Raw genomic sequence first — 25,053 nt, 5'->3', positions numbered from 1 at the left:
CAGAGAATCTGATTCTGCAATAATTAATGACTTCTGTGGGAAGATGTAATTTAGCCTTTTTCTCGACATGTCTGGTTTTTGAGAGAATGTGTTTCCAAGCGAATAAAGTAGTTTTAATGCTTATTAGGTTGGGGATTGTTATCTTGGGGATAATGGCGCTAGCTATTGCGAGAGAAGGGAGGTCAAAATTGTGTGTGGCTAGACGTTCAATGTTTACCCATAATTTGTCATTTGTTGGGTTAAACCAATGTTTCATCTGATCTAAGATAGAAGCAAAATAATAATTTCTGATGTCTGGGAGGCCCATTCCACCGGAATTTTTTTTAGTAGTAAGGATCGAGAAAGCAACTCTGGTTTTTTTTTTGTTCCAGATAAATTGTCTAAGTTTGCTGTCTAGTTGTTTAAAGAACTTAGCAGGAATTGGTATGGGGAGGCATCTAAAGAGATATAAAATTTTAGGTAAAGTTTGCATCTTGAAAGCGGCTATTTTACCAACCCAGGATAAGTTGGTTTTTTGAATATGTGATAAGTCACGGGATATTTGGCCTAAAAGTGTGGGGAAATTGGCATCATACATTTTTGTTGGAGGAAATGTGAGTTGGATCCCTAGGTATGTTATCGATTTGTTGTCCCAATTGTATTTATGTGTTGTGCGTAGAGAGTTGATTGTCGAGTCTGGTATGTTCATAGGGAGGATAAAGCATTTTTCCTGATTGATTTTATAGTATGAGACATCTTTGAATTTTTCTAGTATTGCGTGTATTGTAGGCAGAGATATATCAGGTTCTGTCAGTGTCAATATGATATCGTCTGCGAATAGTCCTAGTTTGTGCACGTCTTGGCCAATCGTAACACCTCTGACGTTTGGGGATGATCGAATGTATTCAGCTAGGGGTTCTATAGCTAAGGCAAAAATTATAGGGGATAGGGGGCAGCCCTGTCTGGTTCCGTTAGTTAATGGGAAGTTTATAGATAAGATACCTGAAGTGTAGACCTTTGCGTTGGGCTGGGTATATAATGCCATGATTGCTGAGTGGATAAAACCGTTAAAGCCGAATTTAGTTAAGGTTTTTGATATATATTCCCAATGCATTCTGTCGAATGCTTTTTCAGCATCTAAAGCTAAGAGCAGGGCGGGGGTTCGATTATTGTGTATAGAGTTAATAATATTGAGCATTCTTCTTGTGCTATCTGGGGCCTGTCTACTTTTAACAAAGCCAACTTGATCTGGTTTAATTAGGGTGGGAATTATATTAACGAGTCTATTCGCCAGTATCTTTGCGTAGATTTTCAGATCTGAGTTTAGTAGGGAAATGGGCCTATAGTTTAAAGGTGAAGTGGGATCTTTGCCTGATTTAGGTATAGTGATAATTATTGCTTCTAGCAGTTCTTTTGCGAGGGCTTCTGAGTTAGCTGCTTGATTAAATAGGTTGGAAAGATAGGGGACTAGGGTTTCTTCAAAGGCAGTATAATATTCTCCTGATAGGCCATCTGGGCCTGGTGATTTATTTTTTGGTAGTTCGTGTATGACCTTAATAATTTCTTCATCTGATATAGGTTTGTTGAGTAATTCTAATGATGTAGGATCAATGGAAGGAAGGACAATATTGTCTAAAAATGATGAGATGTTATCAGCGTTTGGTTGGGGGGTGAGAGTGTCATTTTTTAGATTATAGAGTGTCTCATAGTACAGTGAGAAAGTATCTGCTATCTCTTTAGGATTGAGGATTGTTTTGCCTGAGGTGTGGTGGGTTAGTTTATGAATTTTGTTCTTTTGTTGGCGAAGTTTTATTTGGGAGGCCATTAACTTACCTGCTCTGTTACCTTGGGAGTAGTATTTTAAATTTAGTTTTTTAAGATATTTGTCATGGTCAGCAATTAATAAGGATCTAAGATCAGATCTAAGGTTATTGAGTTGGCGTTCTAAGATTATGTTTTGGGGTTTTTTTTTGTGTAACTTTTCAAGGTTGGAAATTTCTACTAGTATTGAGTTGATCGTGTTGTTTCTATTTTTTTTCTCTCTAGCGGTGATTTGAATTAAGAGACCTCTCGCATAAGCTTTGTGAGCACACCATAGAGTAGTGTTGTTAACGGACATATTATCATTTACATCAAAAAATTCTTTTAGACCTTTTTTCATCACAGATCTATGTTTCTCCTGGGAGAGGATATATGTATTGTTTCTCCAAAGATAATTGTTGGGGCAATTTTGGTTCGAATTAATATCAAGAGTGATTGGAGCGTGATCAGACCATGTTAGGTTGTGAATACTAGCATTCGCTACTTTTGTGAGGAGATTTTTATCTGTGATGAAATAGTCTATTCTGGAGTACGTCTTATGAACATTGGAGAAGAAAGTAAAGTATTTTTCTGTGGTATGAAGGCATCTCCAGGGATCGTACAGGTCTTCTGCTGAGAAAATGTTGGAAAGACCCTTTCTGGGAGCTTTTCCTTTCTTGGAGGTGTCCATATCAGGATCCATCGGTGCGTTGAAGTCTCCACAGATCAAGAGGTGGCCTTTCTGAATTTTTCTTGTCTTCCCAATCACTTTTTGGATGAATTGGTGGGGATTTTTATTGGGGGCATAAATATTGACAATGGTGTATGTCACGTTGTCTAAGGTGGCAACCAGAATTATGTATCTTCCTTGGGTGTCAGTTTTGAGATCTATTTGTTGGAACGATACAGTGTCTTTGATAGCTATAGCCACCCCTTTTTTTTTTTTTCTTTCGTTGCTGGAGAGGAAAATGTGGGGAAAATTATGATGTTTGAAGGTAGGTGTTTTATCCTTAGCGAAATGGGATTCCTGGATGCAAACAACATCACTTCCGAATTTAATTGCATCTGTCCACAATGCTTTTCTTTTATGAGGGCTGTTCAAGCCTTTGACATTGAAAGACATGAGTTTAAGTGGCATATCTTATCAGTTGAGGATGCTTTGTTGTAGAGTCAGTCTTGTAGGAGATAGTTTTTTTGTGGGTAGATGGTATATCATTGTGGCGTAGTAATATTGTTTTGCCAGTAGATGGTGGTGTTGCTTTAGAAATGGTGTACAGGCAGCAGAAAAAAAACAGAAAATGGTGAACGAACCAGGGAAGAAAAATCAACAAAAGCTTAGTAAAACTGTGAAAAAAGAATAGGAGTTGTTGTGCTCCAACTCCTGTGTACATGACTATGTACTTCCAATCGATTGGGGGTAAAAACTTGGAGAGAAGTCCAGTCAGGAATTATTCAAAATCTGGATTCCCTGAGCTGCAAAAGGCCCTTAAACATGGGCAAAAGAGATTTGTGAGGCCTCAGTTTGTGCCTGGACATTAAAACGTGTCATGAGAGGATTTTTTTTTTTTTTTAATCGCCATGAGAGGATTTTTAAGTTGTTTTCCAGTCCTGGGAAATGGGACCAGGTGTAGTAGTGTCCATTTTGGTATTTTCTTGGTTTGGGAGTAGACCCCATGAGCGGAGGATTTTCAGACCCTGTTCCATTCCGTTAATAGTGTATGAGGTGCCTTTAAAATCTACCAGAATTTTTGTGGGGAAGCCCCATTTGTAAATTTTGCCATGGTTTCTCAGCACTTTAGTGATCGAGTTTAGATTTTTGCGAGCTAAGATTGTCGCTTGTGAGAAATCCGAGTAAAGGATTATTCCAGAATACGGATCTGGGAGTGGCGAGTGGCGCCGAGCGAATTGCATCAGTTGTTCCTTGACATTGAAAAAGTGGATCCTAGCAATGACATCTCTAGGTATTTTCTCTGCTATGTAATGCAGTTTAGGTAGTCTATGTGCCCTGTCAATTTCCAGCTCTTGTTGAGGAGTGGCAGGGATTAGATCAGAAATCATGGTTTTAATGAAGCGTTTTAGGTCTGATGGCTTCACATTCTCAGGTATACCTCTGAATTTTATATTATTTCTCCGATTTCTGTCTTCAATTTGTCCGACTTTGATCCTGAGTTGTCTCATTTCTTCTTCTAGATCAAAGTGGGAGTCCACTAATTCATTGTGCGCAGCAGTGAAATCGCACATTTTATTCTCCATATAATCCACTCTTTCTCCCAGAGCATCAATCTCCAATTTAGATTTGTGCATAAGGCTAATCATATCATGCTGTAATGCACCTCTTAAAGACATGATCATATCTTTAAAGGTAGTGTCCAGTACTGGTAAATCAGTAGTGGGCATAGCCTGTAGTTTTTCATCATAGGGATTTTTGTCCAGGCTGCAGGCAAGGCCTGTATGAGGTGTGTGAGGATTACCTTGTTCTGAGGAGATCCTCCTTTTCTGCCTCACTGGACTCAGCATGTCATCCAGGCGATCGCTGTCAGGCTGGGGCTGTGTAGCTGTGAGATTTTCTCCCTCATGGAGTGAGGGAGCAGCCCGCCGTTCTGCATTGCAGTGAGGTGAGGGGGCAGCGCCATCTTGTCCTCTCTGCAGCCCAGCCGGGCTGCAGAATGCGCTGAGTTTGCGGGGTCCCTCACTGTTCTTCCTCTTAGCCGACATGTCTGCTACAGTCCCGGTAAGTTCCAGTATCGCTCTGTGTTGTTTAGGGCTCACAGGTTGCTGTGTAAGTTGCTCAGGGAGATCCGTTCTCAGAGAGCTCCCTCAGAATGCAGCCATACAGTTCTGCGGCTGACCACGCCCCCCATAGTGTTACATTTTTAATCCACTACACCTCTCTTATCTCCCTAAAACAAGTATTCAAACAGACAGTAAACAGTACTGTTACATATATGCTAATGCCGACATCTTGTCAAAAGTCAACAGCTAAGCCCTCATCTCTATCTCCATTGCCAGCCAGTATGGCTTCACCATCCCTGTGCAGTGCAAAAGGGGAGACAGTGGTTCCCAACTGGGTAATAACTGTGTCCTTGGGGAAAAGCTGGAGCAACAATTTTGTTGATTGCTATGGTTGCAATTGTTTTATGTCACGCAGTATTTTGTGCAGCCGTTTTCTAAACACTATTTGTTTGGAAAAAAATACATTTGAATGAATTTTCATAAAAAAAATTAAAAAACATAATATATAACCAATTTTTTTTGTAAAATATGAAATATGATGTTACGCAAGTAAATAGATACCTAACATCAGGGCTCAAGTCCTGCGGGAACGCGTGGGAACGGAGTTCCTGGACTTTTTTCACAGCAGGAACCCAGTTCCCTTTGCAGGACTAGAGCAGCCGAGCCACCCGAGCCAATCCTTCACTAAGCGGCGATGCCCAGCCCGAGTTACTGTCAGGAGCAGGCGAACCTTAGTAATCCTTTATGTTACTGACCGCTTCCTGTATATGGATTCATTGTGTAGTGTGTGCGGGTATTGCGTCACTTCCTTCGATGCCGCAATGTCTCCTGGGAGCTTTTGTCATTGTTCCCAGGAGACATTGTGGAGGTCTGCCGTGAGTTATCGCGGGATTTAGAAAGAACTTGCTTCTTTTTTCGAAAAAAAAAAAAAACATGCATATGAGCGTATCATTTATTTTTTTTGGTGGGGGAGTGGATCTTGGGTGGGAGTTCCCACACTTTTTTCCCCAGGACTTGACTCCTGGCTAACATGTCATGCTTTAAAATTGTGCACGCTCGTGGAATGGCGGCAAACTTTGATACTTTAAAACCTCCATAGGCGACGCTTTAAACTTTTAAAAAAGTTACCTGTTATGGGTTACAAAGGAGGTCTAGCACTAGAATTATTGCTCTCACTCTAACGTTCATGGCGATACCTCAGGTGTGTCATGTGAACATTGTTTACATATGCGAGCACAAAGGCATGGGGGCGCTTTACATTTTTTTTTTTTTCATTTTTCTTATTTATTATTTTTTTTGTAAAAAAGAAAAGGGTATTTTCTGCGATATAGACCTAAAAAATGTGTTAATATAGCTGCTGCCTCCACAAAGACAACTACCTAGGTAGATGTCAGACTTTTGTTTGAAGCAAGAGAGGGTGAAGTGGATGTGGTGCTGCTTGTGGTAAATGGTGCTATATTTGTTACAACATGTGTGCAAAAACAAATAGTCACTCAAAATATTGTACAATAGTGATAGATCATCATCTATAACAAATATATGTTCAAAGAATACAATATTAAGGCCTCATGTACACTGGACGTTTTTGGACGTTTTTACAGCAGCTGTTTTTGGCAGTAGACGTTTTTTTCTACAGTCAATAAACTCTCCATCATGTTATCCTATGTGTCCATGCACACATAGGCTGTTATCAGCAGTTTGGGGCAGTGGCGTTTTTAACCAGTAAAAAAACCCCAAAACTAGTGGGTTCTGAGAAACGTTTTTCAGCTGTAAAAATGCTCTAACGCTAATAAACGACGATAAACTTCGATAACCGTTCAAAAACGTCACTCCCCAGCACTTTTTTGCATTTTTGATCCATTGAAAAATAAAATTAAAAATTATTTTCTTCAACAACAAAAAAACGCTAAAACACACGAATGAGGAAACACGCTAAAAAACACTAAAACATTGAAAAAAGATGAAAAAAGTTGAAGAACTCATTGCAAAGCTACTGGCGATTTTATAACGTTATTTTAACGTCCAGTGTGCATGAGGCCTAAATAGGGCCAAACCTAAAAGTGCAAAAGTATACTGATGGTGCAAAAAAAACATAAAGTGCTTTTGGTTGATAAGTCTGTTAGTGGTTCAACATAAAGTGACAAGTGGTCTGATTAAAAAAGTCCTTAGAAAAGTTTGGCAAAAACTTGGTTAGTGCTCCAAAGGATCACACAACCATGAGGTGTATTAGTGCTTCCATTCGTGCTCCGCCCTTTCTTTCAGCACTCACCGGATAACTCTCCCCACCAGGGGATAACCAGAATTCACAGTACTAGTGACGAAGCGCATAAGTCGGAGCTGTTTGGGGAAATACCACCCTCTGCTGGAACAAATACATTAAAAGGGAGGGAACCACCTCTCAGGGGCGCCACAGTAAGTTAGATGGCTGGACATACAGTTTCAGGTCTCCCCACTTAAGGTATATAATGCTGCTCCTTGCAATTAACTACCCCTGTGGGAGCCTGATTACTACATGGACTTTTAGACCTAAGAACTTTCTCATCTTTATACGGTATGACTACCTCATGAGGATTTAGGGGCACCAAGACAGAACATGTACAAAAATGTAGATTGAAGATACTGTGTGATTTGTTGATTTGCTACTTTTCAGTAAAGAACGTTTATTGTTATTCAACTGAAGTTACTTGAGGACACAGTTAAAGGGGTGCAATGCATGTGTAGCGTATCACAAACAACAGGACTTAATAAGGGGATGAGATAGAGAAGATCCAGTACAAATGTCTAAGGTACAGTCAAGCTATACGAAGGAGGCCATATTGCCATTGCTAATGACTACTGTACTAGTGTCAAGTGCATAGGCAGCCAGCCAGTTGGGAAACAGTGACTTGGCAAAGGTGACAGATTCCCTGGTAGCGAAGGAGCTTTTGTGCTTGGATCTTTCCCTAGAAATTGGAACCCCAATACTGGGAATTCCAAAGCACCCAACCTGGGAGTAACAGAAGATGGAGTGAAGCCTTGTGAGAAGAGTAAGCACAGGTACAGAGTACAACTTCCTAGTATTCATGTGGAAAATCAACGTCACTGGGAGTGAGGTCACAGATTACTAGACTGGTGGAGTCCTCTACAAGATCAGCGGTACCAGCTCCAAAATGATGCACAACTGAATTCAGAGAACAGTTATAAATGTATTGATGAACTGTTATGCGTAGTGCATAGAGTGAAATGAGGAACCGATGTCCGTAGTGAACAATTTGAAGAGTATAGAAGTTGAGCCATAGTTTACAAGGAATTTGTTATGACTTCTTTGGAGAAGCATCGCTCTTAAAGGGGAGTTCCACCCACAATTTCACTTTTTAAATATAAATACCCCTGTAATACACACGCTTAATGTATTCTAGTAAAGTTAGTCTGTAAACTAAGGTCAGTTTTGTTAGGTTGTTAGAGCATTTAGTTAGTTTATAAACTAGAAATAGACAGTGGCCATCTTAAGTGTGGGCATCATGAAACCAGACTGTATGACTTCCTGGATTTCAGCCTTGCAGATCTCGCACATGCTCAGTGCTGCACAAGCAATGTAATAGGTTTCAGTCAGGTTTCCATAGCAACAGGAGTGTCAGAGGAAGTTGCCGCCCCTTCTCTATGCAAATAGGTTATTTGCAAGGACTACTGGGATACATGATGCCTATCCCAGAAACCCTTGCGAATAGCCTTGTGACTTAATAGCCTAGGCTAATAAGGAGGAGGAAGTAATGAAGGACTACAAAATAAAATAAAACAAGCAACAAAATAAATAAAAATTGTCCATTCTGAACACTATGAGATTAGGGCATGCAGCACAGACAAACATAAAAAAATGGGTGGAACTCCACTTTAAGTTGAAGTGCTGCCCTAACGCCAACCTTGTGTTAAATGGCAGCCTCAGCCCGCCTTTGGGGGTACTAGCAAGTGCTTTCTCAGGGGTCCCCACACATTTTCCTGTTGGTTCATTTTACCTGCCTTCATCTACAATAGTAAAGCATGCCTTCATCTACAACAGTAACATACTAAAAGACGATGCTGTGGTTTTTCTATTGCTATTAAAACTTCCAAAGAATTCTTTATGTTAATACGGGTGTCTCTAGATCAATAACATTGCATCAGTGAAGGAGCTGAAAGGTAAATTACTTTTCTATTATGGGAAAGGGACAGCGAAGAGGCTAAAGGGTCAGCTAATTGTACATTTCTCCTGTGGAGAGGGGGCAATAAAGATGCTGAAGGGACAGTTGTTTGTACATTTGTATTAGAGGGGCAGTGAAGGAGCTGTACAATTATTTTGTCAAATAAGCTGCTTGTAAGTTTCTGTTGCGTAGAGGAGGCAGCAAGGAGCTGAAAGGCTGGCTGTTTGTACGTTTTGTATTGTGGAGGGGGGGACCGTGGAGGAGCTGAAGGGCATACAATTTATAGAACCAAGAAATGCTATTATTTTAATACGGTAAATATAAACTTCTAAATACCCTTTCTCATCAGCAGTATAGAGCAGTTTTGTGACTTATATTAGTGTCCAGCACTGGTTAAATCCTGTAGGAGGAGTTTTCATTGAAACTCTAACTGTCCTATGAGGCTGCATGACCCCGACCCCCTGTCTGGACAGTGCTGATTGGCCCTGTGCTGATCACATTCACCTTCCCCCCAAAAAAATAACTCTCTAGCTACGCACACTAAACTGAGCATGTGCAGGCTCTACTCTCAGGAGATGGATTGGGGACTGTGGAAGAAGGGGAGGATCAGAGAAGACATGATCAAATAGCCTTTTTACACATTGTACAGGATTAACCACTTAGGTGCACAGTGAGACCCCTTTCACACTGGGGTGTTTTTCAGGCGCTTTAGGGTTAAAAAAAAAAAGCACCTGTAAAGCGCCTGAAAGAAACTGCATCTGCAATCCCAATGTGAAAGCCTGAGTGCTTTTACACTGAGACCTCTTTCACACTGGGGCATTTTTCAGGCGCTTTAGCGGTAAAAAAAAGCGACTGTAAAGCGCCTGAAAGAAGCCGCATCTGCAATCCCAATGTTAAAGCTCGAGTGTTTTCACACTGAGGCTTGAAAAAAAAAAAGTCCTGCAAGCAGCTTTTTTGCTTTAAGAGCGGTGAATACAACACTCCTAAACCGCCCCTTGGGAAGTGCCTGCAATGCGCCTGCAAAACGCCTTGGTGCCAGCGGCACTTTTAACCCTTTATTCAGCCACTAGCGGGGGTTAAAAGTGCCCCGCTAGCGCTCGAAAAACGACAGTAAAGCGCTGCTAGTTTTAGCGGCACTTTACCAGCATTTTTTAGGCGCTGGCAGTGTGAAAGGGCTCACTCTGGCTTTCATTGGGATTGCAGATGAGGCTTCTTTTAGGCGCTTTTTTTTTATGCTAAAGCGCCTGAAAAACGCTCCCAGTGTGAAAGGGGTCTGAGTATAACAAGCATGCTTTCTTGCATATAAAGACTGATTTTACTGTTACGGGTTTAGTAACACTTTAACCCCTTCCCGACCGCCACATGTACATATACGTCGGCAGAATGGCACGTACAGGCACATTGGCGTACCTGTACGTCCCTGCCTAGACGTGGGTCGGGGGTCCGATCGGGACCCCCCCCTGCGACTTGCGGCGGTCGGGTCCCCTCGGGGAGCGATCCGGGACGACGGCGCGGCTATTTGTTTATAGCCGCTCCGTCGTGATCGCTCCCCAGAGCTGAAGAACGGGGAGAGCCGTGTGTAAACACGGCTTCCCCGTGCTTCACTATGGCGCTGCATCGATCGAGTGATCCCTTATATAGGGAGACTCGATCGATGACGTCATTCCTACAGCCACACCCCCCTACAGTTGTAAACACACACACAGTGTACACCAAATCCTACAGCGCCACCTGTGGTTAACTCCCAAACTGCAACTGTCATTTTCACAATAAAGAATGCAATTTAAATGCATTTTTTGCTGTGAAAATGACAAAAATCCCAAAAATGTGTCAAAATTGTCCGAAGTGTCCGCCATAATGTCGCAGTCACGAAAAAAATCGCTGATCGCCGCCATTAGTAGTAAAAAAAATTTTTTTTATAAAAATGCAATAAAACTATCCCCTATTTTGTAAACGCTATAAATTTTGCGCAAACCAATCGATAAATGCTTATTGCAATTTTTTTTACCAAAAATAGGTACAAGAATACGTATCGCCCTAAACTGAGGAAAAAAAAAATTGTTATATATGTTTTTGGGGGATATTTATTATAGCAAAAAGTAAAAAATATTGCATTTTTTTCAAAATTGTCGCTCTATTTTTGTTTATAGCGCAAAAAATAAAAACCGCCGAGGTGATCAAATACCACCAAAAGAAAGCTCTATTTGTGGGGAAAAAAGGACGCCAATTTTGTTTGGGAGCCACGTCGCACGACCGTGCAATTGTCTGTTAAAGCGACGCAGTCCCAAACTGTAAAAACACCTTGGGTCTTTAGGCAGCAATATGGTCCGGGGCTTAAGTGGTTAAAGTGGAGCTCCACCCTAAAGTGGAACTTCCGCTCATCGGAAACCCTCCCCCCTTCGGTGTCACATTTGACACCTTTCAGGGGGGAGGGGGGTGCAGATACCTGTTTAAAGACAGGTATTTGCACCCACTTCTGGCCACACAGTCTGCAGGTAGACTGCGGGCAGGACGTCAGATCCCGTCCTCCCCCGTTGTGTTCTGAGAAACACACGGCTCCCAGAACACAGCGGGGACCAGTGAGCATGGCGCACACGACTCGCGCATGCGCCGTAGGGAACCGGGCAGTGAAGCCGCAATGCTTCACTTCCTGGTTCCCTCACCGAGGATGGCGATGGGGGCAGCAGAGTGACGAGCGATCGCTCGTCCTCTGCTGCCAACGGCGCTGGACTCCAGGACAGGTAAGTGACCTAATATTAAAAGTCAGCAGCTGCAGTATTTGTAGCTGCTGGCTTTTAATATATTTTTTTCGGCGGAGATCCGCTTTAAGGAAAAATGTGCTGTTTTGACTTCTTTGACCCCCTTCTCTGCAAGTCTGCTTGTGTACCGAATTTCTCTTTAAATGGTTACAAATAAAGAGAGCAAATAAAGAACCAACATATCTGCGATTGCTTGCTCCTAATAAACAGTGAATTGTGAACAGATGGAGGATTTTACAGAAGTGTACATATTACTGATGTGCACGAGAGCAGGAAGAGTGATTTGTGGGAATAAACCTTTGCTTTATTGCTCCTTCAGGGTGTTAAGTTGTGTTGTATGATCGCATTCAGCCTTAAATGCTGTCATTTTCAGCACAATTCATCTGACTTCAATTTCTTTTAAATCTTCCCCTGGAATGAGGAACGACCTCTGCCGCAGCAATTGAAGGGCTGCAATATGACCATAAACTATCTGAAGATGATTACGATGCAGCTAATGGTCATTTAGATTCATAGCACCATGTAGGACAACGCGGGGCATCTTCACAAGTTCTTTTCTTTGTTATCAGTTGCAATGTATTTTGCTCTTAAGCAATAGTAGTATAAATGTGTATTTGAAATGTATAAAAATTCCTGCAAGAATGTCAAATGGCCTAGCATTTTGACGTCTCATACATGTAAATTGTGTATCTCATATATTTGCCATTCTGATGTCTGCTAGATAAAATTTTTTTTTTTTTTTTTAGCACCCAACCCTTCTAGGAAATAAATTTTTGCCTTTTTTGTCCTCCTTTTGCAAAAATTGAAACTAAGGGCACAATAGGATGATAGTTGGAATGAACTAGAATTATAGTATTGAGATGCCATCTAGTGGCTATCAGAATATTGTTATATGTTGAAAATTCTCATAGAGAAGGCATGACAAACTCAAATGGATTTAGGGCAAAGAACAGGTTTGTTTATTCTCTCCATCCATAGCACCAGGGCTCAAGAACGCATGGGAACGGAGTTCCTGCACTTTTTTCACAGCAGGAACTCGGTTCCCTTTGCAGGACGAGCCGCCCGAGCCGCCCAAGCCAATTCTTCACTAAGCGGCGATGCCCAGCTCAAGTCACTGTCAGGGGCAGACGAACCTTAGTAATCCTTTATGTTACAGGCCGCTTCCTGTATATGGATTCATCGGGTAGTGTGCGGATATTCCGTCACTTCCTCGATGCCGCAATGTCTCCTGGGAGCTTTTGTCATTGTTCCCAGGAGACATTGCGAAGGTCTGCCGCGAGTTATCGCGGGATTTAGAAAGAACTTGCTTCTTTTTTTGAAAAACAAAAACATACGTTTAGTAATTATGCATATAAGCTTATAATTTTTTTTTTTTTGGTGGAGGAGTGGATCTTGGGTGGGAGTTCCCACACTTTTTTCCCCAGGACTTGACCCCTGCATAGCACCATATACCTACCATTTCTTCTCTCCACTAAAACATACTCAGCGCGTAGGCAGGGCCAGACGTTTGGTACCCAGTGTGGAGTAGGGTGACCACGTGTCCCGGATTGCCCAGGACAGTCCCACATTTTGCAGGTCTGTCCCAGGTCCCGGGCACCTTCATTCCAGGACAAAACAGTGTCCCGGAATAAAGCTGACATAGGCACCACCCCCCCCCCTCTGTTGCCCCCAAAAAAGACCGCCACATAGCCGATTTACTCACTGACAGCACTTGTTCTGGCCGGGAATGTCTAGAGAGGCACAATCCCCGCCCCCTGCTTGTGATTGGAGAAATCATAAAGCCCACCTTGTGTCTAATCACAGCAGGGCAGTGTAAAGCCAGCACTGGAACAAGGTAAAACGGGTCTCGGCCAGTCAGGACAAGTGCTGTCAATGAGTAAAGTGGCGTTGCGGCTGCCTTTTTTGGGGGCATGATCAGTGCTTCTGGGTAAAGCGCGCATCCGCCACACCAGCTGTGCTGTGATTCATTACATTACAGCACAAGCTGATTTTTGGGAAGGGGGTCCCTGAATGGCCATTTAGAAATGTGGTCACCCTAGTGTGGAGAGAATGCACACAGAGACCAATAAATGCAGCAAAGTTTTAGCACGCGCTAACAGAATCCCATCCCGACACAGTAGTACTTCATAGAAGGCCTTGCAACACAGTCCTAATATTACAGAAGATACTCTAAACAGCTTATGACGCCTGACAACATCTGACGAAGGAGGTGGCTGGACAACATGGTGCTTGGAGACTGGAAAAGCTCCTGGCTGGTGACACATGCGTGTATTTCCTATTGTGTTCCTCCACCACTTGAACCTTTCCTTATGCTAAGCACACTATCCCTAACCAGCGGGTTCCTGTCCCTGACCTAGGCACTTTGCAAAGGCATGATAACTGCAGAGGGACAGTGCTATTTATTAGCAGTGCCCACACTAAAGATGGCTGCCAAGGTCATCCAGGATAACAGCGACCAATCAAGACAGCTGCTCTCCTGAGCCTCAGAGGAACAAGAGTTTCTTCTGTCCTACACTCTCTGTGCATGGCAGTTGCCATCACAATGCCACCTGTGCAGGGAGGCCATACTACACCTGCCTACAAGTGCATGGTGCCAAAGACAATATTCAGAATATCAGAGTATGGAGGGACACATGTGACACACTCCATGTATCACACTCCATGAGACAACACTGTTCAGACCTCTACCGTGTTTCCTGAAAATAAGCCCGAGCCTTATATTAATTTTAGCAACAAAAGACATGGTAGGGCTTATTTTCGGGGTAGGTCTTGCCATGTAATGTCTTCTCTCCCCTCTCTCTCCCTGCCTAACAGGAATCCCCAGTGTGAACTGCGTTAAAATGCTTGTAAAAATCCTATAATCCACTCTATTACAGTAGTATATAATATACAATGTGTGAGTTTCTGTAATATAATTGTGCCAAATACCTTTGTTGTAGGGCTGCTCTGTGCATCTGTGACCCGCCGGAGCTCTCTTTCCTTCAATTATATTACAGAATCACACACATTGTACATTATATACTACTGTAATAAAGTGGGTTATAGGATTTTACAAGCATTTTAACTAGGGCTTTTTTTCAGGGTAGGGCTAATATTGCAGCCCTCCTGGAAAATAGCGCTAGGTCTTATTTTTTGGGTAGGTCTTTTTTCCGGGCAAACGCGGTATATAAGCTATGACTCAAGTGACTCTATACTTTCACAAAGCTTATTTTTGAAGGCAGCTAAACAGAGTGGAAGGTATAAGCTGCTTGGGAGGTCTGCATTAATGTGAACCCATTACTTTGGCCTGCATGGGCAAAACACTGATTCCCTTTAAAGTGATACTGTCAGCATAGGATCACATGAAAATCCAAAAATATGCCTATTGAAAGAATAGTGAATACAGTTACATTTACAAAGTGTTGTCCCCTAAAACAGTGCGTCTTCACTGCTCTAGTGCCACTGCAGGTGTTCAGCCAGTCAGATTAGTTAAATATCTGCTTCCCCTCCCGCTCGCAGTGGTTTCTTTCATCAGATTGTACATGCTTTAGTGACATCTGGCCCGGTAGTAAGGACCACAGCATATGGCAGAGAGGTAGGTGTTCCACATGCTTGGAAGTGTGGAATACTTGCAGCAATTCGGGAGGTAAGTATGTTCCCTTTTCTTTTAGAAAGTGTGCTTTTAGATACAAATGATTCTTTGCTAAAAGTGTCAATTTAAAAATTCAGCTGTAAAACAATGTAGTCTTTAAGAAAAAGGGGAACAGATGGAACTTTCTAACTTTAAATGTATATACCACTAAGGGTTGCAAAGAAAGAGTGTGAGGGCTGCATGGATCCCGAAACTCCATTTTTACATGCCTGTAATCAGGGCTGTTTGAAGGAATTTTGGGGGCCCCAAGCAAAATGGGGGCTCCCAAGCACACCCCCCCCCCCGCACGCAAAGCCTACGTTAGCGCTACACTTATTTTTTACACTTATTTTTTACACTTATTCCTCCCCCCCTCCCTAGTCCCTATGTTTTTCTATTCTCACCTCCCCTTCTTCCCTGTAGGCAGCCGCTGTAGCATGGCGGAGCTCCTCTTCCTCCTGTCAGGCCGGTGTTACATCATTTTGGGTCCCCTATCAGATAGAGCCCGGGCCGGGTACCGCGCAGTACAGGAGATTCAGTTTCCTGTGAGCACTCAGTGTGCACTTCCTGTCAGTCCGGCTGGGAACAGGAAATTGAATCTCCTGTACCACGTGCGGTACCCGGCCGGACTGACAGGACTCCAGGAGGAAGGAAGAGGAGCTCGGCCACACTACAGCCTGGGAAGGGGAAGTTGGGGGCCCCAGGCCAGCTCGGGGCCCCAAGCAATTGTTTGTTTTGCCTGTCCTGTAGCGACGTGCCTGCCTGTAATACAGGGACTTAGTTATCTAAAGGGGTTTCGTATTCATACCTCACAGGGCACAGAATCTTTAGTCCAAACCATGGATAGTATGCACCTTCCTTTAGGTGGTTGGACACTAGTAAGCAAATCTGCAAGGACTGCCCCCATATAACCCCTCTTGCTCGTTTTTTGCTAGTGTCCGTAGGCAATAGATGTTTTCTCTGAAATTCCCACAAAATCGAAATACTCCTCATTCAACAGTAGTAGTTATATGGGGGCTGTTTTGCCTGCCAGTGACCAGTCAATATCCTTTGTCCTGCACTGTACTCTAAGGGCCCTTTCACACTGCTCTGTAGCAAAATTGCAGTAAAAATGCATATGTGTTTTTACCGCAATTTTGTTGTATTTCAGATGCGTTTCTGGTGCATTTGTGGGTTGCCTGCACCTGTGAAAAATGGGTTTATGACTCGAAAATGCACCAAAAACGCAAATCACAGTGCATTTTTACTGCAATTTTACAGCGATTCCATTCATTTCAATGGGAAGCTGGGTTTTTGGTGCGTAAAGGGCCCTAAGAAAAGGTATTTACGGGCAAGTCTAAAACCCCATTACTTACCTCTAATACCCAATCAGGCTCATTAAATACATTCCTTTAGTAAATCAGCTCCAGAAAGTGTCTTTAGCAGTTGTGGCCTTTAAGTGACAAAGCATGCTCATTTACATTTCTGAGAAAAAGTTTGCAAACTGCTATTAATTATTTGAATTTATGCATGAATTGCTTCTTTAATGTGGTCTAATCGTTTTTAGTCAGCATTTTTATGCAACAAACAGATCTTTTGATCACAGACAAAAAAAAGTTTCTTTAACACTGGGACCAGTTATCATAGCTTTGCAGCTGCCTAGATGCCTGGCAAACGTGACCTTGGGCTGGTCCTTGAAGACTGGAGTCATGAAACACTCCAATTAAAACTGAGAAAGAATAAAATACTCAGAAAACAGTTGAAAGAGTTCAAAAATGCTAACTTGGGATAAGGTACAGCCAAACGTTTGTTTGGTGTTGGATAGAATGGGGGATAGATATGTAGCACTCACCCCGAAGGGGCTGCAGGATGACGCGGGAGAATCGCTGCTCTTATGCACATTGCTGGATCAAGATGGGAATTAGGTAGGTATAGGAAGGGCTGAGGGAGCTGCACCCAGAAGTATTTTTTACCTTAAAGTGGATGTAAACCCACTCTCATCCTTTCTAAACTACTGCCATAGTGCTGATCTATAAGGATATACATGCCTCCTGCATGTATCCTTACCTGTCAAATGTTTCCCCTCTGTCTGTTATAAGAACTGAAAAACTGCAGATTCTGTGGTTGGGTCTGTTGTCTGGAGCTCTGTGGGTGGAGTCGTGATGTCAGTAGACTCCCCGCCCACCTCTATATGTATTTCTTACACTAAATTCTGCTATGATCACTAACATCCAGTCAAAATCCAGAAAAGTAACCACATGACTTTAGAAAAGGAGTGAGGGTGGGAATTAAAAAATATTGCCTGTCTCAGGCTAGTGCATGAGATATGTAAATAACCTGTCATTCAAAGCAAGGGGGAGGAACGGACAAAAGTTTTCTCCTGTTTGTCCGTTTATCTCTCTAAAAAAAGAAAAGAGGATTGCTAAGAGCTGGATTAACTCTTTGTGGCAAGACTGGGCACAGATGATAGGAAATCTTAAACTCTACATTGTGACAACAAAAAAAAATTGGGTTTACATCCACTTTAAGGTAAAACAAAAAAAAAACACTTCTACCTTTAGCACCATTTTAATTAATTGATCATTTAAAATATTGCCCTGTAAATGGTATAGTCATTAACTGGTTGCCGACCAGCCGCTGTCGTTTTACGGCGGCAGGTCGTCTCCCCTGCGCGAGAGCCCGTAGCTATAAGCCGGCCCTCGCGCAGGCCACTAGGGGCGCGCGCCCCCCGCTCTCCCCCGACTCCCGTGCCCGGCTGGCGCGATCGCCGCCGGGCACACGTGATCGATCGTTACAGAGCGAGAACCGGGAGCTGTGTGTGTAAACACACAGCTCCCGGTCCTTTCAGGGAGAGAAATGCTGATCTTCTGTTCATACAATGTATGAACAGAAGATCAGTCATTTCCCCTAGTGAGGCCACAGTTAGAACACACCCAGGGAACATACTTAACCCCTTCCCCGCCCCCTTAACCCCTGCACTGCCAGTGGCATTTTTATAGTAATCCAATTCATTTGTATAGCACTGATCGCTATAAAAATGCCAATGGTCCCAAAAATGTGTCAAAAGCGTCCGAAGTGTCCGCCATAATGTCGCAGTACCAGAAAAAAATCGCTGATCGCCGCCATTACTAGTAAAAAAAAAATGTTAATAAAAATGCCATAAAAATACCCCCTATTTTGTAAACGCTATAACTTTTGCGCAAACCAATCAATAAACGCTTATTGCGATTTTTTTTACGAAAAATATGTAGAAGAATACGTATCGGCCTAAACTGAGGGCATTTTTTTTTTATATATATTTTTGGGGGATATTTATTATAGCAAAAAGTAAAAAATATTCATTTTTTTCAAAAATGTCGCTCTACTTTTGTTTATAGCGCGAAAACTGAAAACCGTAGAGGTGATCAAATACCAACAAAAGAAAGCTCTATTTGTGGGGAAAAAAGGACGCTAATTTTGTTTGGGAGCCACTTCGCACGACCGCGCAATTGTCAGTTAAAGCAACGCAGTGCCGAATCGCAAAAAGTGCTCTGGTCTTTGACCAGCAATATGGTCCGGGGGTTACGTGGTTAAATAACAAGTTATTGTGAAGATGTAGATGAAAATCAGGCTGCATTTTGCACTTTTACTGATCCTGCTCAAGCAAGGACAGGGTCTGTGAAGCAGTCTCAGGAACTTTGACATATTATTCTGTAACATAAATTAATTGTTTAACCTAAACAGTTTCTCATCATTACAGTTGTCTAATGTCGGGAAATAAGATATGTTCTTTAGATTACTTGTCATTAATGTGTGCCTTAACTTTTTTTTTGCAGTTTATTTATGATGAAAAGGTCTCCGGGTAAGTAAACACTTTTGATTGCCCCTCAATCTACAGTGCGCTTGCATTGGCAATAGTATCTACAATAATACCCTGCATTAAATTGAATTGGCTAAAATAAATCATGGGTTCAGGGGTTTGGGGGCATTGCTTTTATTGTAAGAACGTTGTATAATAATGCCCTTGAAAAGAGATAATTTGTCGAATTCACTACAGTGCAAAGTCCAAAAGCTTGTATTTGTTAAAAAATGTGCTCACTTTTGCACCCACATCCATGCCTGATACAAGAAAGTTTTTGTGTGTGTAAAGAAAACTCATGTACAGTACTTTGCTCTGCCAATATACACTCAGCAAAATTATAAATGCAACACTTTTGTGTTTGCCCCTATTTATCATGAGCTGAACGCTAAGATCTACGACTTTTTCTAAGTACACTGACTGGTTTTTGGACCCCCCGACCCACCCCAATACAGTAAAACTGCACATGCGTCGGCGGTAAAGTGCCGCTATTTTTAGCAATGCTTTTCCGTCAATTTTGCAGCGCTATTCGGCCGCTAGCGGGCACTTTTAACCCCCGCTAGCAGCTGAAAAAGTGTTAAAACCACCCGCAAAGCGCAGCTGCAGCAGCGCTTTGCCAGCGGTATTGCCGCAGTGTTCATTCATTTCAATGGGCAGGAGCGGTGGAGGAGCGGTATACACACCGCTCTTTCATCGCTCCAAAGATGCTGCTAGCAGGACTTTTTTACCGTCCTGCTAGAGCACCGCACCAGTGTGAAAGCCCTTGGGGCTTTCACATTGGAGAGACAGCAGTGGCTCTTTCAGGGCGCTTTGCAGGCGCTATTTTTTGTGTTATAGCGCCTGCAAAGCACCTTGGTATGAAAGTGATGTTAGAATGGCCTTTTATTTTGGCCAGCCTAAGGCACATCTGTGTAATAATCATGCTGTCTAATCAGCATCTTGATATGCTACACCAGTTATATATTAACACCTGTAAGGGTATGCCTGGGCAGCCACCACTGTTAGTTAGCTTAGGGTCTGGACTATGTTTTATCTGTTATCTTTTCTGCAAGAAGAGTTACAGTAAAAGTTGCCAAACTCTAAGCCTGGACTGATGCATGATGGTTTCTGGCCTATAAAAAAAACAGGGTCAGTATAGCACATGTGGGGTATGAAGCAAGGCCACCACTACTCATGGGTAAATCAGAAAGATTAGTTGAAGGAAGAATGCAACTGCTATGGGTAACTGGTAACTATTTCAAAGTGCATAGTAGCTAGTCATGAAGCATGGTACCTGGCATAGATGACAGGTCCTTCAGTAGCGAGGGGGTCGGTTATCTAGCTCCCTCCCTAGCAGTGGGTTTCCCAAAGTATCTGAGATGTTAACAGAGATGCCGTAGCCTAGCTGCACGTTACGGGAGAGTGAAGGAATTAAAAAGTCTGCATGAGGTCTGTGCTAGTGCTTGGCTAAACACCATTCTGTCATTGGAAGTGAGGTGGCAGAGGTTTGCTGGACTGGTGGAGAGAGCAAAGGCTCAGCGGTGTCTTTCCTAAATACAAATACTTGACAGCAAAGGTGTGTAGTGCCACAAAATAACACGGTGTACTGTGGGACTCTGTACATTTTCTGCTGTGCACGGTGTACAGCTAATTTCTAAGCCAGGACACCGCCATAATGTTGAATTTCACATGAACATGGGGCCAGATTCACGTAGGCCGGGCGCAGCGTAACGTAACTGGTTTACGTTACACGCCGCAATTTTTCCAAGTTAGTGCCCGATCCACAAAGCACTTACCTGGAAATTTGCGGCGGTGTATCGTAAACACGTCCGGCGCAAGGCGGGCCCAATCGAATGGGGCGAGTCCCATTTAAATTAGGCGCGCTCCCGCGCCGGACGTACTGCGCATGCTCCCGTCGCAAATTTCCCAACGTGCTTTGCGCAAAATTACGACGCGCCAACGTTTTGTGAATCGCGACGGGTAAAAAAGACTTGCGCCGGGAAAAAAATAAAAAATAAAAAGCGACGCGGGAAAGACGGGTATACTTTTACATGGTGGAGTAATTTTCCACTTTGTAAAAGGTGCCCTATCTTTGCGACGGCAAACTAACAGTCGCGGCGACGTAACGACGGGAAAAAGCTTTGTGGATCGCCGTAACTCCTAATTTGCATACCCGACGCTGGTTTACGACACAAACTCCCCCCAGCGGCGGCCGCGGTACTGCATCCTAAGATCCGACAGTGTAAAACTATTACACCTGTCGGATCTTAGAGATATCTTAGAGATATCTTAGAGATATCTATGCGTAACTGATTCTATGAATCAGTCGCATAGATAGAAACAGGGATACGACGGCGTATAAGGAGAAACGCCGTCGTATCCCTTTTGTGAATCTGGCCTACTGTTCCTACCTGGTTCCAAGCATTGGTGAGTGTGTACAAGGTGAATACACTATCAGAAGGACATAGGAGATTTTGAAATAAATACAAATGTGATATGTGTCTATTATATGTGCTATCTAGATGCCCTCATTTGGCTTGTTTTTCTGGCTAAACTCTTTTTAACCTATTGTATCTCTTTGAAGGTGGGAGTCTATGATTTTGGTTCTAATGTATGCCGTTTACATCCTCATAATGAAGTAAGTAATGATATCTCTTAATCACTACTGTTTGTTTTTTTGTTTGTTTTTTTTAGTAAGACAGTTACACATTTCATATCATGAGAAAAATGTTGTTTAAGGCAGTATGTTTTATTTAGCATTAAAAGAGAAGTATGGGTTTGTGCTTTTTTTGCAGTTTTATACATACTGTACCTAGATGGATGCAACATCGGTCCAATGCTGAATCCGTCCCCTGGCGCATCTGCACTGAGAACCAAGTGACTGAACACCGCTGATAGCTCGGTTTGGACAGCTCCATGAGCAGAGAGCTGCAGACTGTCAGTCACAGCTTTCTGCTCACTTATTGGAGCACTTGGTTGTGGAGGGGGCGGCCGGCTCAGGCTCTCAGCGGCTCGCTGAGACGCTGAGATGAGTGTCAGTCCAGGCACCTGGCGGATCCAGACTTCCATTGTAGTGATGACGCGGTGCCTGGACTGAATTCTGTGATGTCAGCAGAGAGTGGACTTCAGCCCAGGAGTGCATTTTTTTGCACTCCTGTGATCCATAGGAGAATAACAGCCAAACAAGCTTTGGCTATACTTCGGCTTTAAGAACATTTAAGTAGGGTCTATACTGTAGAATGTAGGCCAAAAAAAGTTGAGGACAAAGAACCAGTCACCAGTTTTACACGTGATCCCCTGCAGTTGTTTTCTTACTTTACAAATGACTTACCATGCCTGGTTCAATGCTGTGTCTTGGTGTGGAGGTAGATCTTGGTAGAGTAGCTAGGCATTGCCTCTTAATGTCAGTCCCACAACCCTGATGACTAATGGTCTAATGATATGATGACTGAGGAAGGGAATAATTAAAAAGCAGCAGAGTGGAGAAAGAGGTGAAAAGCTCAGTAGTGAGAGGGGAGGACCCAGAGTACACAGAGCCAGGCAGGCACAGCTGCGGCGCGCATCAGAGGTTTTCACCAGCTAAAAAATAAATCATAAGGGAGCCAGCGCTTTCGTCACCCCCAGGATGGTGTCACCCCTCTGTCGGGTGTCACCCAGGTGCGGGCCGCACCCCCCGCACCCACCTAGCGACACCACTGATATGAAGGAAGCACAGACCCACCCAAAGATTGAAGCAGGGAGATGCTTAAACTGAGGGGCCTCAGGTACAACTTCCTCTTCAGCAGACCCTCCGAACTATGAGCAGTACAGTAGTGAGATGTGACATTAACGACTTTCACTACAGTTTGTCTAAACACAACAGCTGCCAGAGATAGGAGTACACAGCATGTGCTTTGGTTATCTCACACTACAGATATCAAACTATGAGGCTACAAAAACAGACATGCCTAGGCAAGTCTTCCAAAAGTCAGGAAATGCTCCACAAGTTTGCATGAGAAATTCAAGAATACCTGGGATTTTATTACATACTGTCTTTGATGTTGACAATTACAGCGTTAAACAGAGGCACTCTTAATGCTGCAGTGGCAATCATAAAGCTTATGATGATGAGGAACTCGTCTGATTCCAAATCATTACTGGGGACTGTCAGCATCAAACGGGGCAGTTGATAAGGGGCGGGGTTTAGAATAACATTCTTTTAGAGCAGGACAGCACAAGGAATGTTCATCTACACCAGGGATCCTCAAACTACGGCCCTCCAGCTGTTGCAGAACTACACATCCCATGAGGCATTGCAAAACTCTGACTTTCACAGACATGACTAGGCATGATAGGAATTGTAGTTCCTGAACAATTGGAGGGCCGTAGTTTGAAGACCCATGATCTACACATTTCAGATGCAATAATATGCCAAATCTGCACTTTTTGAGCATGGGTCATTTTAAGTGCTCATGTTAATTTATGGCAGAACCCTTTGTTAATTGGTCTGGTGATTATATCAGTGTTTTTTGAATAGTGACTACCCTGGCATTCTGACTATGACTAATTCGGAATATTTTGATTCAGGTTCAACTCCTCCATACATCAGTGCTTTGAAAAGAGAACAAAGGGAGCAGCCAACATGGCAAATGGACTAGCAAGTAATGCAGAATTAGATGACAATGTAAACTGTGACGCAACTGTGGTCTTACTCAAAAAAGGTAATAGCAATCACTTGCTTTTCTTCCATGCACTATATATTACAGAAATGAACAGATTGGCACCTACTTTGTTTTTTGTACCTCAAAGAGAAATATAAATTGCAACCACATAAAATTATATAATATTATATTTAATTTGTTATTATTTAAAGCAAACTCACCCACCCATCTGTGTCCACAATGCTTTATTTTGCTGACAAATCACTTTGAAAAACACCCCTAGTATTTCTGAATGTGGCCATCTTGAGTAAGGGCAAGATATAGCATTTATTTTCTGGAATCCAAGCATGCATGCAGGAGGGTGTGCTTAGCTAAGAAAACCACTCCTTGTCTCCTGGGATGTCATTATTTGTCTAGGCCTAGGATTCCAATAACCAAAGAAATGTAAAAAAAATAAAAGTTTACAACAAGTAAATGTGATATACTTTCCTGTCTATTTACTAATGTTAGCATCGTAAGGACTAAAAATAGTTAATGTTGATTACGAGAGAGAAGTTCCACTTTAATTAAAATATATTCTCTGGCATGAATTTTTTATTTAAATACAAAATAAACCAAGAGCTTGATAATTAAAAGAGAATTTATAAAGCTTGTCTGAGCTGTCAGAAAAAAAGGGTTGGAATGCTGATATTACACTCGGTGAGGAGAACTCTGAGAGCTGATTAGAGGGAAGAGACACACCCCCTTCACGCAGCACACAGGAACAGAGCTGAAGCTGTCAATCGGGCGAAGCTCCCTTCCCTGTCACCTTATTTCTCTTGGTGTCAGTAAAACTTGTTAGAAGTGACTTGTGCTGATAGCAGAGGAAAAAAGCAGCAGACAGAAATTAAACGTAGTGCTCTTAATTGAGAGAAGTACACACTATAAAGTGATATGCTTTGTTCATATTTCGTGTCTAAGGTTTACAATCACTTTAACTTCAAATACTCAATCATGTGCAAGAGAGATTTAAAAAAAAAATGCATTTTCGTTTGCACATCATTGGAAAAAAATAAAGTAAATATTAACTAAGTATTAACTAAGATAAGTGAACATTCACTTTGAAAAATTCTCTCCTTTATTAGTAAAGTTGGCCATACACAGCTCTAGTTCCTCTCATTGGGGCCCTCAGGCAGAATAAGAGATTATCAGCTGATTTACCTCATCCATGAATCTTCACTGACAGCTTTTGTATTCATGAAACCGTAGCACTTGTGCTTGCCTGAACAGTGGCTGAATCTGATAAGATGCCATTACTACCTAATCTTTGATCTCCACTTGCTTCCGGGGCCAGTACCAAGCGGCTGGCCTGAACCCAGGAGGTTGGTTGTTCGGCAGGGGTGCCATTTAGAGGATAATTTTCAGTTTTATAATGAATGCCAAGCGCTCTCTGATTGGACGAGGTGGAGAGCCTGACGCTACTGCCCTACCTCTACACCTTCAATTACACAACGCTTTGCATTAATTCAGAGAAAGCACAGCAGAATCTCTGAATGTTGCCCATGTCGAGCGGCTGACCTTCTGTGTTCAGAATGCAGAA

General features: G+C 42.7%; 1 protein-coding gene across 1 annotated transcript in view; it reads left to right on the top strand.

Annotated features, from left to right (window-relative positions):
- SLC24A3 (solute carrier family 24 member 3) overlaps nt 1-25,053 on the top strand; it is a 486,107-nt gene that overhangs the window by 415,085 nt on the left and 45,969 nt on the right. The window contains exons 8-10 of the mRNA XM_040351007.1: nt 18,833-18,858; nt 21,419-21,472; nt 23,401-23,534. Coding sequence (XP_040206941.1) covers nt 18,833-18,858; nt 21,419-21,472; nt 23,401-23,534 — 214 coding nt within the window. The remainder of the gene's footprint in view (nt 1-18,832; nt 18,859-21,418; nt 21,473-23,400; nt 23,535-25,053) is intronic.

The sequence above is a fragment of the Rana temporaria genome, chromosome 4 (assembly GCF_905171775.1).
Source record: "Rana temporaria chromosome 4, aRanTem1.1, whole genome shotgun sequence".
NCBI lineage: Eukaryota > Metazoa > Chordata > Amphibia > Anura > Ranidae > Rana > Rana temporaria.
Note: the sequence above shows the minus strand (reverse complement) of the source record. Positions and strands in the feature narration are given on the sequence as shown.